This window comes from Gastrolobium bilobum, unplaced genomic scaffold (assembly GCF_033153095.1).
Source record: "Gastrolobium bilobum isolate Gb01-03AN ecotype WA unplaced genomic scaffold, APGP_CSIRO_Gbil_v1 utg7986, whole genome shotgun sequence".
In the NCBI taxonomy this organism is placed as follows: Eukaryota; Viridiplantae; Streptophyta; class Magnoliopsida; order Fabales; family Fabaceae; genus Gastrolobium; species Gastrolobium bilobum.
In genome coordinates, this window is record NW_026899159.1 from 244994 (window position 1) to 258594 (window position 13601).

A 13601-nucleotide genomic window follows, 5' to 3' on the forward strand; every position below is an offset into this window, starting at 1 on the left:
AATTTTAAATGACATAAGTTATGTCATTTTAAGAGAGAGATAAACACATAAAAACGAAAATCATGGAAGAGAGAAAGTGAGTGATTTTTTTAATTTAAAATTCAAATTTTCTGTGTCTATATCTCTCTTAAAATGACATAACTTTTTGTCATTTAGAATGACAAACATTTTTTCCTATTATTTCACATCATCCCGTATCTCGCACTAATGTTAAACTATGTAAGCCACTCACGCGTAAAACGAAGGCAAGCATAATTACGAGTGAAATGCTCGGAAACATGTTCATAGAACGAGAAATTATTACTGCATATAACTAGAACTGTAATGGGCTTCTTATTGCATAACGAGTTTTGATAAACTCGAGACCATAACGAGGCTTCTGTCCTTAAAGGGAAAAAACCAAGCAGCATGTGCATTCAAGCTTTTGAAATTGAATTGATCAAGTTGTTGCTGAAATCCCAGAGTTTCTTTCCTAACTGTTTGTTAGAGGCAAATGCACTTGGTTTAAATTCATTGCAATCCACAAAGTACTTCCCAGTTACACCTTCCACGTTTGGGTGGAGAGCAACATAGCATGTCGTGGCTGCTCCCTGTGAGGTATTAAACCCCAAAAAGAAAACGTTCATTAGTCACTACATATATTTTAATTTTTTAGTACTATCAAATCAAATGTAACATTTTGGACTTGTATTGGAATTCTAAAAGGACCAAGTGAAATAAAATACCTGTGGGATGTTCTTCCATATGTAAAAGGTGAAGATCTTCAGCAAGTCTGCATGAATCACATCATGGTGTTAGACAAGAAATAACTAACAGAAAAAAGGGAACTGCTTAAGTATTTTGTTTGTGTGTTTAAGGAGAATTAACATACGCATAAGGTAAGAAGAATGTCTCATTAGAGGAGTCATTATCACTCCTGGGTGGACTGAGTTGGCTGTGATGTTCACACCTTCTTCCTGTACACAAATGTCAGAAACCAAAAAATAAGTTAATACATGCTCAATGACTAGTCAAGTAGGATATGCTATGTTGCACCGACACCGACACGGGATATGACACGACACTCCGACACGTTAATTTTAAAAAATGTTAGATTTTGACACGCTAGGACACGTTTTAATATTAAATAATATTTTTAATTTATGTAGTGTATATTATGTTTAATATTCAATAATTTACAAAAAAATGAAACTAATCTTATAATACCCATCAATTTTTCAAAGAAATATAAGATATCACAAATATTTATATTATACTCAATAAAACAGTAACCGTAATCCAACGAATCTAATAGTTGGAACTAAAAATACAACGTAATGCAAACTTTGAACCCTTTTTTGAGTCTCTACAATGCGTCGGAGAGTGTCGGGAAGTGTCGGACATGACACGTCAGGATTTTTGAAGTGTCAGTGCATCATAATTCTCAACTTCTATAGTATCATCAAGAAAGTACCTAGGTAATTTCTCTTAACATGATCAATAAAAGAAATTGTTGCTAGAAACTCAGTGAATTACATATTAAGAGGCAACAGTAGGGATAATAACAAAAATAAGACACTAGAACAAATTGTGGTGATAATCTCATTTATTTATTTATATTATAATCTAGATTATAATTTATTTCATGTTTACAACAGTGAAGCACTAGTTGGATCACCTGCAAGCGACGAGAAAGCTCATTTGCATGTAAAATGTTGGCTAACTTGGACTGTCCATATGCCTTCTTGTTAAAATAACTGAAAAGTTATAGCAATACAGAAAAAAAAAAAAAAAAAATTAAGCACTACTCATCAGAATCTCAACCATGAAGCAGTAAATTCAGGTCTGAAGCAATTGGAGTCAAAGTGAAAATACCCAGTTTGGTCATTGATCTTATCAAATCTAATTCCCTTTCTATAAGTGAAGTTATGGGCAATTGATGACAGATTTATGATCCTGCCCTCTATTCCAGTAGCTTTTGCAGTTCGTTTCATTTTGTCAAGAAGAAGGTTCGTCAAGAGGAAATGGCCTGAGAAAGTTAAAGGAATAAGCGGAGACAATACAACACTACTATTAAAAAAAAGGCAAACCCCAGACTTGTGAGGGATTATACGCAGTCTTATCCTTGCATTTTGCAAAGAGACTGTTTCTCAATTCGAATCGGTGGTCACAAGAAACAACCTTACCGAGAGGACTCTCTCACAATATTTCTACCAATTAGACTAAATGTTATGCACGATTGCTGAGATATTACCAAGATGGTTTGTTGCAAACTGCAATTCAATCCCATCCTCTGAGAGCTTGAAGGGGCAGAACATGACACCAGCATTGTTTCTGACATGTAAAGCCAATGCTTCAATTAATCCAAATTTGGAATGACTAATTCACATGTAATGAACCTAAAATTGAGAATGAGATAGAAGATGGATTAAAAAAAAGCAACAACATTAAGATGTTGAGAGGAAGATCAAGAGCAATGAAGTTGTCCACAAATGATCTGACAGATTTCACTGAGCATAGGTCGAGCTTCATTATGTCCACTTTGGCAGACTCGTTCTCTTGTAGTATTTGTTCCTTAGCTTTCTTTGCTGACACCATGTTTCGTGCAGCAATGATGACATGTGCCTTTCGAAGGGCCAAGACTCGTGCTGTCTCCAAACCTATACCACTTGCTCCTCCTGCAATATTTTTTAGGGTGTTTACTAGAACAGAATTAAGAACAAACAAGGGCTGAGAAAACTTTGTAATCACGCAGAATTGGAAGATATAATAAAGATCATGCTCAAACTCTTTTTCTGACTACCCCTGCATTTGTGTTTGGACCTATAAGTTTCACATGAGATTGTGCTCTATTATTACTGTCACTGGGCTTATAAAAGTAGTTTAATTATATATCTAACTATAAAAATAGTGTAATAAAACTAAAAGAAAAACATGAGTGTAGTAGAATCAATTAAATTTTTTTAGGAAAATAAAAGTAAAATGTTGTAGAAAAGTTATTAGGTTATGTCGTAGAGATAGAGATCGTGGGACCCTCACTTGTTTTATTTTTTTATTTTTTTGAAAATAAGTGTGGGTCCCACAATCCCTCTCTCTACAAGATAACCTAACAATTTTTCTACAATATTATTCTTTTTTTCCCCATTTTTTTATTATGTGAGTCATATTATGTTACGGGTTTATTAATCTAATTATTTTATTATCTCCTAAATTGTTAGTTTATTTTGAGTTAGTGGATAAATTATAGGTAGTTATAAGTGCCGCTACGTCGGTAGTTTGTTTTAGTTTAATATGTTTAGTTGTAGTGGGTAGTTAAAAAATAGAAGACGCAGTTTGGGTACTACCCATTTAATTAAAGGAGATGTTTACCAAACTCTCTAATCGGCTAGATGTTTTAATCTAATCGGCTAGATGTTTTAATACCAACCACATTTTTTCTTTCTCTTTGAAAAGAGAAAATAAAAAATAATGGCTAGAGAATATTTTCCAATCAACATGAATGGAGAGGCGAACATAAATATTAAAAATGGTTCAATCAATTGATCTTATTCTTAAGATCAAGAGTAATTTTTAGAGGGAGATAATATTCAATAGGTTGATCTTACTTTTGAGAACAAGAGTAATTTTTAGGGAGAGATAATGTTACGGAAAAAAACCTAACCTGAAAGAAGAGCTTAAAGTCAATATAAAATTCATATTAGTCACCCGTATAATAATAAATGTGGCCTTAAGTAGTATCGTAACATATTAATAACATAAGCTGTAAGGAACATCATGAATATCACGATTCTGATACAGTACTCATCATATGAAACTGACCTAAAGGGATATTCAAATTGCAAAAACTAACCTGTGACAATTGCAGTGAGGTTGCTGGCATCAATTCCTTCAGTAACTTGCTCTGCAGTTGAAGCTGATCCAAAACCACTTCGACCAGGCTTCCCTGTTACCAACGAAATAACACCCACCATTGTCTAACCTCTCCTAGCACTAAAATCTAGTAAGCGCACTGTATATAAAATAGAAACCTCAAAGCTTTCCTTTCTGAGTTGTGGCACAAAGTAGTCACTGTTCATATATCTATTTATATGGAGAGCAAAAAATAGAAAATAATAATAAAGATTATGAATGTGGGGACAGGGGTAGAAGAAGAAGGGTATAAAGTAGTAGGTTCTATGGGGCCAATGAAGTTGAGATAAGGGAAGAAGATCATTAAATTTTACGACGTTCGGGAGGTTGCAGTAGTTGCCAGGTTGTAAATTCTCTTTATTATTGGTACTATATATGGTAAATTTAATCCTCACCGGTGAATTGCTGTTAACATATTCAACGTCTATAGCATAAATTTTACCTACACAACTCTTCTTCATTGATGGTTAATCACTGGGCCATATAAAGTTATGGGAACCCACGTGAACTCATTTTTCCTCCATTCACGGTGTACCTAAATTAAGCTATTTTTGGTTATTTATTTTTTTTAATTTGATTTTTTCATGTTCCTAAGAATTGAGTTGTCATGTTGACTAGTAGTGAGCCTCATATTTATTAAATTTGAGCCCCACAGCATGAAAATTCACGCAATATTAGAAAATGTTTTTCTATTTTTTTTATGGGAAAACTTCAAAAAAAAAAAAATTATTATGAGTTTCCTCAATTATTATTTATCAACTCACATTTTTTTTGAATTATTTATATTTTTACTTAAATTCTTTTACCACTTATCCTTAAAGTTTTTATTATTATTTAGGATGATAAGTGATAAAAAAATTAAGTCAAAAAATTAATTAAAATTTTTAGAAAAAAGTAAATGATTACGAAGAAAGTTAAGGGTTTTTTTTTTTGTTTTTAAGTTTTCTCTATTTTTTGAAAATAAATAATTGAAGAAAATCAATTAATATTACCCAGACTCTGGTTCAATGAGATTTTGAAATCAGGGAGCAAGAAGGGAAAGTTGAAGGGAAAAAAATAAATAAAAGAATTACTCTTTTCTAAAGCAGAAGGCTTTTATGGGGTACGCACTAACGCTGCCACCACATCATGCATCAAATCAAACCAATTGAATCTTTTATGGCTTTAGGCCACACAATGAACTGAACTCAAGGAGAGTTGGTTTTGGTTGCCCTTTAAGGGAAGGTAAATGGACCACTGTAGTGGGTAACCCGGGTCCCTTAAACTTTAGCACTGTAACTTTGACCTAATTTCACTTCTTGGAAAGAAGTTGCAAGCAAATATTTCTATTAACTAAGTTGTGCGTTAGGGATGTATTTGCAGTTTAAAAAAAATTAAAAAAATTAATTTTAAAGTGAATAAATAACCTTAAGGAATGTTTGGTAGGATTTTTTTTAGATACTCAAAAAAGTGAAGGCGAGTTTTTAAGAATATCATGTTTGATATTACTTTTAAAAAAATTTACTCAATAAAGTGATTTAGTTGGTAATCCATTTTGTTAGTAAATGAAGGATGAAAGTTAATGTTAAGAATACCACCCATACGATGGTATTGTTGGATTGCTGAGAAATTAGAAAAAATGGTGTGAAATTTTTGACAAAATAGCCCTGTTTTCAATAAAGTGATTTAGCCCTTTTTGACAAAAAGAAAATTTCAAAGTGAGGGTATATTTGTAATATCACACCAAATTTTCAATAATACTTTATAATCAATCAAACAAACATAAACTCAGCAAATTTCACCCAATATTTTTGATAAAATTTTGGTCTATCAAATAATTTTTTAGTCACATTCCTAAAAATCTCATTTTTCTATCATATTCTTATTCTTAGTAACCCCCTAAGTTTTAGTGAATCAAAATTACAATCATCAAATACCCAAAGAAATAAATTACAATGTATTTAATTAAATGAACAATGAATATTCCCTTGATTGCTTAATTTAAAATTTTTTTATTCATAATTTGTATTATTACTTTAGGTTTTTATAAAAATAAATAGGGAAATGTTTTAGGTTTATGAAGTATTAATGTGATGATAAAAACTTTAAAATCTTTTTCAAAAGTAAATAGACTGTTGTATCGATTAAATCAAGTATGTGAAGACAAGCCAATGAAATCAAGGAAGACGAAAGAAGTGAGGATCATAATTTAAAAAGTCAGTCAAAATAAATGACTTTCTCACCTGGAAATGACACACACATTGATTATGATATTTTTCTACGATAGTTATTGACTGAAATACTGTGATTACTTTTAAATTTTAAATTAATTAATGAACTGATCACACGTCAAAAGTGAAAGACGAAAAAAAAAAAATAGGTATCCTTAGTCCACATATGAAATATAAACATTAAATATTTAAAACCATTTTCACATGCTCTTTTAAATTTCTGTATGAAAGACTTTCACAATGTGAGAAAGGCTGTTATTGTCTAGTTTCAAGTCAGTTGGAAAGATAGACGAATGGTTGTTAGGATAGAGTCAATTATATATTTTATTTTCACATTGCGTTTGAACTTCGGGTCCATAGCTCAGTGGTAGAGCATTTGACTGCAGATCAAGAGGTCACCGGTTCGAACCCGGTTGGGCCCTTTTGTTTTATATTTTGTGAAACTCTTTTTCTATATGCCTAGTTTCACGAAAGTATAGTATTGTCATTTGTCATCAATCTGAGCCTGACTGAATTGATGCTACAAAAGGTAACAAATGGTCAACCCATAACATGAAAAGAAGAGTTCCCACAAATGGCCCATAACCTCATTATCATGGGCTTCAGATGAACCCTTCCATCAATTTCCTTTGAACTTACTCGTGCAGGTTGAGATACGTTCTGGCCATTGCTTGTCTCGTTTTGGAATCTGGCCCATATACCAACTTATTGGTATGGGCTTCAGACCCTGGTGGCTGGTGTTATGAAAAACGGCATGCATAAACAAATTCAGAGAAACAAACTGACACGTATATATAACAATGAGAAATATGTTTTGAGAAAAAAAAAAAAAAAGTAAGACCTATCCATTTTTTTATGTGTCCATAAGATATAATTATTCATACAACATGATAGACATATTTTCCTATAACAATTACTTCAAAGATTAACATCTTTTACTTAAGTGGTAAAGTAAGGTTGAGTGATTGTGTAGAAAAAAATTGTGCTGACAGTATACTAAAATTAAACATATATATCAATCGCATCAAACAAGACTTAAAAATAAATGCCCTTTTTAATATGTTTTGAAAAATTGTGACGAATTTTGGGTCAAGTAAAACTAAATTTCTTATCTCAAAAATGTATAGACACATCTCGTTCTTGTATTTAATGTAGTTTAATAATATCTCAAAATACTGAACAAGTATTCAAACTTGAGTATTTAAAAGTATTTATATTTGTAAATGTAGGATTTGGAACCCCTTTCTAGTTAACCTTCGCTCGGAGATTGAAGATGGCAACAGTATCATATTAAATGTCTTTTCAAAGCTTAACAAAACATTTATAAAATTAAATTTAAATAATTTACCAATAGCCCAACTTATTTATATTTTAAAAGATAGATATCAACAAACCATTTACTCAAGTAAAACGGTATTACACGTCCTAATGGAAAAATCCATAATTAGTTCACGTAACAAAACGACAATATGGAAGCATATGGCGCGCTCTCTCTCCCCCATAAGACAGCTATTAAGCAAGCACTTAAAGACACAAAAGTTTATATAATTTTAATTTTTTTATCATGCTCTTTAAATTGTTTTAAAAAATTAAGCTAAATACGTTAAAAATCTAATTTTTAATTAAAAATAATAATAAAGGAAAAAGCAAACAATCCCTGATTCAATTAGTAAGATTAATTATAGCCTATAGGGGCATGAAGAGTCAGCATCCAATAACCCCAATTTGCAGGTGTCGGTGTGATTCACCTTTCTAACCCCAACCACTGTCTCAATTCATTCTTCCTTTTCTCTCATTTTATCCAAATTTTTTTTCCCTTTCTCTCATTTTTCGTTTCGTGTTTCTCTCTCTCTCTCATTCCCATTTCGCTGTTCGGTTTGAAAGCACATATAATCGCATTAAGATCAGATCAGATCGGATCGGATGGCGGCATCGCGGCGGCTCCGGGACCTTCAATCACAACCGGCGAACAAGATTTGCGTCGATTGTTCCCAGAAGAACCCTCAATGGGCCTCAGTTTCATACGGAGTCTTCATGTGCTTAGAGTGCTCCGGCAAGCACCGCGGCCTCGGCGTTCACATCTCCTTCGTTCGATCCGTAACCATGGATGCATGGTCCGAAATCCAGATCAAGAAGATGGAAGCTGGTGGCAACGACAAACTCAACGCCTTCCTCGCTCAGTATGGTATCACCAAGGAAACTGACATCGTCACCAAGTACAACACCAACGCAGCCTCCATCTACCGCGATCGCATTCAGGCCATCGCCGACGGTCAACCCTGGCGGGATCCCCCTGTCGTCAAGGAGAATGTTCGCTCGGCCGCCGCCGGAAAGGGGGGAAAGCCGCCGTTGGCTGCTGGAAGCAACGCGAATAATAATGGAGGGTGGGATAATTGGGATAACGATGATGGTTTTGGATCTCGCAGCAACGATATCCGGCGCAACCAGTCGACCGGTGATGTTAGGGGGTTCGGTGGTGGCGGAAGCGCCCCGGCGAGGTCGAAGTCGACGGAGGATATATACACGCGGTCGCAATTGGAGGCCTCTGCTGCTGGCAAGGAGAGTTTCTTCGCTCAGAAGATGGCGCAAAATGAATCGCGACCCGAGGGGCTTCCGCCGTCGCAGGGTGGCAAGTATGTTGGGTTCGGATCTAGCCCTGCCCCTGCTCAGAGGAGTAATCCTCAAAACGATTATCTCTCTGTCGTTTCTCAGGTCACATATTGAAGCTTTTTTTTTTGACTTGGAAATGATTTATCGTTGAGACCTGTTCTATGTCGTGTATATATATATATATATATATATTTTTCATGTCTGTTCAGGGAATCGGTAAATTATCTTTGGTTGCTGCCTCTGCTGCTCAGTCTGCTGCTAATGTTGTTCAGGCAGGCACAAAAGAGATCTCTGCTAAGGTAATTTGCATAAATTATGTTCACGCCTTGATTGTTTAGCTGGTTAATAATACAGATTTCGTGTGTTTCTTTTAGGTCCTCTTTGATTTGAATTGAATTCCACTTGGATGCATAGCTTCTATTATATTTTAACTTAGTTTATCTTATACAAGGACAGTAATTTTTCTATTAGTCAACTAAAGAAAAGTAAAATAAATGAATAAGATGAGACAGATTGAATGTTTTTCTACACACATGCGCGCACGCCCTAACACAAATGCATATTATTTTTTTTGGAAATGAAAATGCTATCTTGGCGTGTGAGGTTTGTGAGCGAGAATAAATATTGATACATTATTTCTCTGTCTCCCTTGAATTTTGTCTCTTTTCTGAGGATCTGGAACAATAAGGAACGGAGTGTATACTGATTACCAACTTACTGAGATTTAAATGAGAGCATAAAACAATTTCCAAACTCTTTCACATCGAATTTTTTTTGCAAGTCATTTGCCAATCTAATAAATTGGTAATTGAATTCTATATCTATGCTACTTATTATGGGTAAAAAAGTCCTGTCTTCTTGTTCAGGAACATATTTCTAACATGTTATAAGATATCATATCTTTAAGTCAAGTATATTTCAAATATGGAAATTAAATTGTGTCCCTTCACTACCTTGCAAAAAGACCTATAGCATACTTCTGAATGAAGATATCTTTTTTAAATTTCATATTTATTCTTATATTTAATTTGAAGTGACTCGGGGAAAATGATATTAACCTCAGCCATTGTAGCATGACATGATATTGTTGTTGTGACCCTTCATGCTTTATGGAACCACTTTTACTTATATTTAAGTAGATGTCACCTGTGGGCCTGCTTCATGCAGATGAAAATGGGATGGTTGCACATTTCAGATTCAAATAATTTTAAACTTGCTTGATCCGGCAAAAATAATGAATGGTTGAAAATGAGATGCACATGTGTTTTCATTTTTCACCCTCCATCAAGTACCACATGTTGAAAATAAAACCTTTCCATGTGATCCAGAGGCCACAAGTTCGTAACATGTAATAAGTCTCCTGCATATGCAAAATAAGACCGCCTACTATAAACACACACAATAGGTCTGACCCTTCCCTGGACATTGTGCATAGCGGGATCTTTTTAGCACCAGCCACTAGGTTGCTTTTTTTTTTATTAACTAAAAAACGAGAAGTTCGTCATTACAAATTTACTGCAAATCCCACCACTTTCGCTCACTCCTACTTCTAAGATATTTTTCTTTAAAATTATTTATTTATTTATATTTTGCAGTTTAGAGTCAGTTTATTGTTGCACCGAGTTTTAAATTTGAAAAAAGAAAACTGTCATGCCCTAAGGTAAAGTTGAATTTTCTCTTTCAACCTGCATCAGCCGTGCCTTAAGAGTAAATTGATCAATAATTGGTTTTTGGCAAAAATATCTGATGCCTCCTCCTGCTGCTGCTGCTTCTAATAAGTGTAGTACCGTAGGTGATCTGGTATTGAACTTTGTGGGTGAATGTTGGTGGTGATAACTGAAAGTGCTGACGGTGTTGAAATTTTGGATGTAAGGCGAGTAGAACATTTACTTGTTTGAAGAAGTGTATATGGATTATTCTTGTTTGTGACTGGGTGTCAAATTTACTATAACTGCTTTGCATTATAGCTTCCCGAAATCTAATTTTCTGGGGTTTTTACACTTGCATTTATTATTATTTTTATGTGGGAATGGAGTCATGAAGGTTTGGAGCTTTTAGGCATATCTTTTTAATCCAAGGAATTGATAATCTCATTCTATGGTTTATTTTCTTTCATAGAAAGGTGGAAAAGGCCAGAATTTTATTGCTTCTCATACTTCTCCCAGCAATTTGGTTGCCGGCACTTGGCAGTTATTCTTTGAATGATTAACTATATTTTTTTGTTTCAGGTAAAGGATGGTGGTTATGATCACAAGGTCAATGAAACTGTCAATGTTGTCACTCAGAAGACATCAGAGATTGGACAAAGGACGTGGGGTATGATGAAAGGGGTCATGGCATTGGCTTCACAGAAGGTTGAGGAGCTCACTAGAGATGACCCAAATTGGAAGTCTGGTAACTGGCAACGAAATGAAAATGATAGAGATGGTTTTTATCAGGAATTCAATCAAGAGAATAAAGGCTGGAATTCTTCTACCAGAGGAGGACAACCTTCATCAGGTGGACATACCAATACTTACAACTCAAGCTCTTGGGATGATTGGGACCACCAAGATTCTAGGAAGAAAGAACCAGCTAAAGGATCAGCTCCTCAGTCATCAGGGAACTTCGATACTAGTAACCCAAGTTCTTGGGATGATTGGGATCACAAGGATGCAAGGAAGGAAGAACCAGCTAAAGGATCAGCTCCCCATAACAGTGATAGTTGGGCTGGCTGGGATAATGCTAAAGATGATGGATTTGATAATTTCTACGGGAGTGCTTCTGATAATAAAGCTGTTGGTCATAATGGGAAGTCAGATGCTGCCTGGACAGGAGGAGGATTTCTCTAAGGTTTGTAAATTATGCAATACTCCTGTGGAGACTCAAGGGGGAAACTGAACTTAGATAAAAGAATAGAACTAATGAAAATTTTCACATTTCATTTGAATGGCTTAAACTTGGTATTATTTTTAGCCTAGTACTGTCTTTTACTTGAACAAATTCTTGACACAGACTGATAATCTTCTTTCTGTGCCATAAGAAACAATTAGATCCCACTTCAACCTTTTCTAAATGGCTCAGACTCCGGTTTTGGACAATCTCCTTACATGGCCATACATCAATCATTTTCCTTTTTAATATTAACCTGCATAACCACTTTTAGGCATGTGACACTTCTTAATAGGGAGAATTAAGTTTGGATGGTATATTCTAGAAGGAATAAATAGTAGGTGGTTAGTTAGTTAGCTACAACTTACAAATGGTTACATTAAAAATTCTAAAGGAAGTCATCTTGAGACATAACAGAAACCGAGCCATTCTTAATGGTGAAATGGGACATGCCTTGTAAGAGGATCCTATTCGTCTCTTCATCCTCAAGAATGATTCCATGCTTTGAATCCACCTTCTGAGCAGTTGCTTAATCCCGTAAATCCCTTCTAAACTTTTCTTGATCTGTGAGAGTTGAGACCCATGTTCGCTGGCCACCTTGTTCAGAATTTTCACCGAGTGCCTCTGACACTTCCACTTGCAATTCCATCTCCCCCAATCTTGATTCAATTTGTTGGACTAAATTGTTATGAATCCAGAAACCGGTTCTGAATTTTCAGAGAGGAGAGAAGAAGGGAGAAAGGAAAGGGAGAAGAATACTTTGATGGTGTTTATTGAATTACCATCAAAGAACCTAAGGAGAGAGTTCTCTTTCCAAGGGTTTTTTCTTCACAAAGGGTTGCCCCTTTCACAAGAGAGATTTTGCTTAGTTCTCAAATCTAAATTCCTAAATGCCTCCCTCGTACTTTCATCCCGCTATTTAAGCATGAATCCTGGTGCCTAAATACCTAGTCCCTTGATAGATTCTAATTGTAACTAACTAATCAGACATCCAACCAGCTCATTAACTTCGACAGTCTGACCCTGTTCCCATTTATTCTTCTGGGTCCTCTCAGATTGGAAATCATTATGTTTGGTTTTATTATGTATTGTTATTTTGATATTTAATGTCTATTTTGTTCTAGCTCTGATTTTGAGTACACACCTTTGAACTATATTGTGACTTGTTATTCTTCTTGAACCAGGTTTGATCCTATCTTTATTATCATGTCAAAATTTTGTGTAAGTGACAAAAATATGGTACCTTTCGGACTAGTGGCATGCGGGTCAAGCAGGGGTGTCATTTAACATGATGGACGGGACCAGACTCTCAACTATAAGTTTGCTGGTCCCTGATAAAATCAGCCTCCACAAGAGCAGGAAGAATGATTTTTTGAGGTTAGTTTATTGTCAGCAAGTCTTTATTTTTCATCGTTCTCCCCTCCTCCCTTTCCTTATGTAATTTTTTTTTTTCTCTGTAATTTTTTGGGAACTTCTGTATGGTTGGCAAGGAAGTTTTACATGTACTAGTGTCCAAAGAAAGGGCCAATTGCCCAAATTTAAGATAACTTCTACCTGGAAGTGTGATGGAACGTTATTGTGACATGAAAATTTCATAATTGTCTTTGAATTTGCAGCTGCTTAATTTGCCGTGTTCTTGTTGTACTTGGTCCATATTCTTGAATTGTTATTTTCCCATATAAGTTGTCATTATCCTGTGTCAAAAAATCACTATTATGAGGAGCAAGTTTCAATATCGTGCCATCAGTGTAAATCGTAGTCCCATTAAGAATGGCGTAATACTGCCAACACACCAGATAGCTTTTTCTTTTTGGAAAAATAAAGAGGCCAAGATAAAGATTTGATCTGCTGGCTAATGACATTGAACTACATAAAAATAGATAATACTTTTTTTTTTTAAACTCACGGATTTCACATATGCTTGCTAAATTGCTGCATTGTCAGATACCTACTCGTGTTTGCGATGTCGGAGTTTCTTTTTATGGGTGTACAACAATGCATCACTTGAATATTTCCAAACAT

General features: G+C 34.8%; 2 protein-coding genes and 1 non-coding gene across 4 annotated transcripts; 2 read left to right on the forward strand and 1 right to left on the reverse strand.

The window, feature by feature from the left end:
* Positions 1–328: 328 nt before the first annotated feature.
* On the reverse strand, positions 329–4018 carry LOC133287776 (short-chain dehydrogenase TIC 32 B, chloroplastic-like). 2 transcript variants are annotated; one of them, XM_061485442.1, is made up of 8 exons: positions 3830–4018; positions 2426–2657; positions 2234–2313; positions 1855–2008; positions 1658–1736; positions 890–956; positions 726–793; positions 329–590 (listed from the first exon to the last, which is right to left on the reverse strand). In XM_061485442.1, exons 1-8 carry the CDS (start codon positions 3948–3950, stop codon positions 417–419), a joined length of 975 nt encoding a protein of 324 aa, XP_061341426.1. In that variant the 5' UTR covers positions 3951–4018; the 3' UTR covers positions 329–416. The 2 variants fall into 2 exon arrangements, with proteins under 2 accessions (XP_061341426.1, XP_061341425.1); XM_061485441.1 differs by having other exon boundaries at positions 726–772; positions 872–956.
* A 2430-nt stretch (positions 4019–6448) lies between these two features.
* TRNAC-GCA (transfer RNA cysteine (anticodon GCA)) lies at positions 6449–6520 on the forward strand. The gene has a single exon. It is a non-coding gene; the product is annotated as a tRNA-Cys (tRNA).
* A 1323-nt stretch (positions 6521–7843) lies between these two features.
* Positions 7844–13203, forward strand: LOC133287818 (probable ADP-ribosylation factor GTPase-activating protein AGD6). Its single transcript, XM_061485503.1, has 4 exons — positions 7844–8810; positions 8918–9007; positions 10937–11540; positions 12764–13203. Exons 1-3 carry the CDS (start codon positions 8022–8024, stop codon positions 11537–11539), a joined length of 1482 nt encoding a protein of 493 aa, XP_061341487.1. The 5' UTR covers positions 7844–8021; the 3' UTR covers position 11540; positions 12764–13203.
* The last annotated feature ends 398 nt before the right edge of the window (positions 13204–13601 follow it).

Coding starts and splice junctions, on each gene's coding strand:
- LOC133287776 (XM_061485442.1), bottom strand. CDS start 3,950: ATGGTGGGTGTTATTTCGTTGGTAACAGGGAAGCCTGGTCGAAGTGGT. Junction 1,737..1,854: donor AAGATCAATGACCAAACTGG/GTATTTTCACTT, acceptor ATAACTTTTCAG/TTATTTTAACAAGAAGGCAT. Junction 957..1,657: donor AGCTTTCTCGTCGCTTGCAG/GTGATCCAACTA, acceptor ATTTGTGTACAG/GAAGAAGGTGTGAACATCAC.
- LOC133287818 (XM_061485503.1), top strand. CDS start 8,022: ATGGCGGCATCGCGGCGGCTCCGGGACCTTCAATCACAACCGGCGAAC. Junction 8,811..8,917: donor ATCTCTCTGTCGTTTCTCAG/GTCACATATTGA, acceptor ATGTCTGTTCAG/GGAATCGGTAAATTATCTTT. Junction 9,008..10,936: donor CAAAAGAGATCTCTGCTAAG/GTAATTTGCATA, acceptor TTTTTGTTTCAG/GTAAAGGATGGTGGTTATGA.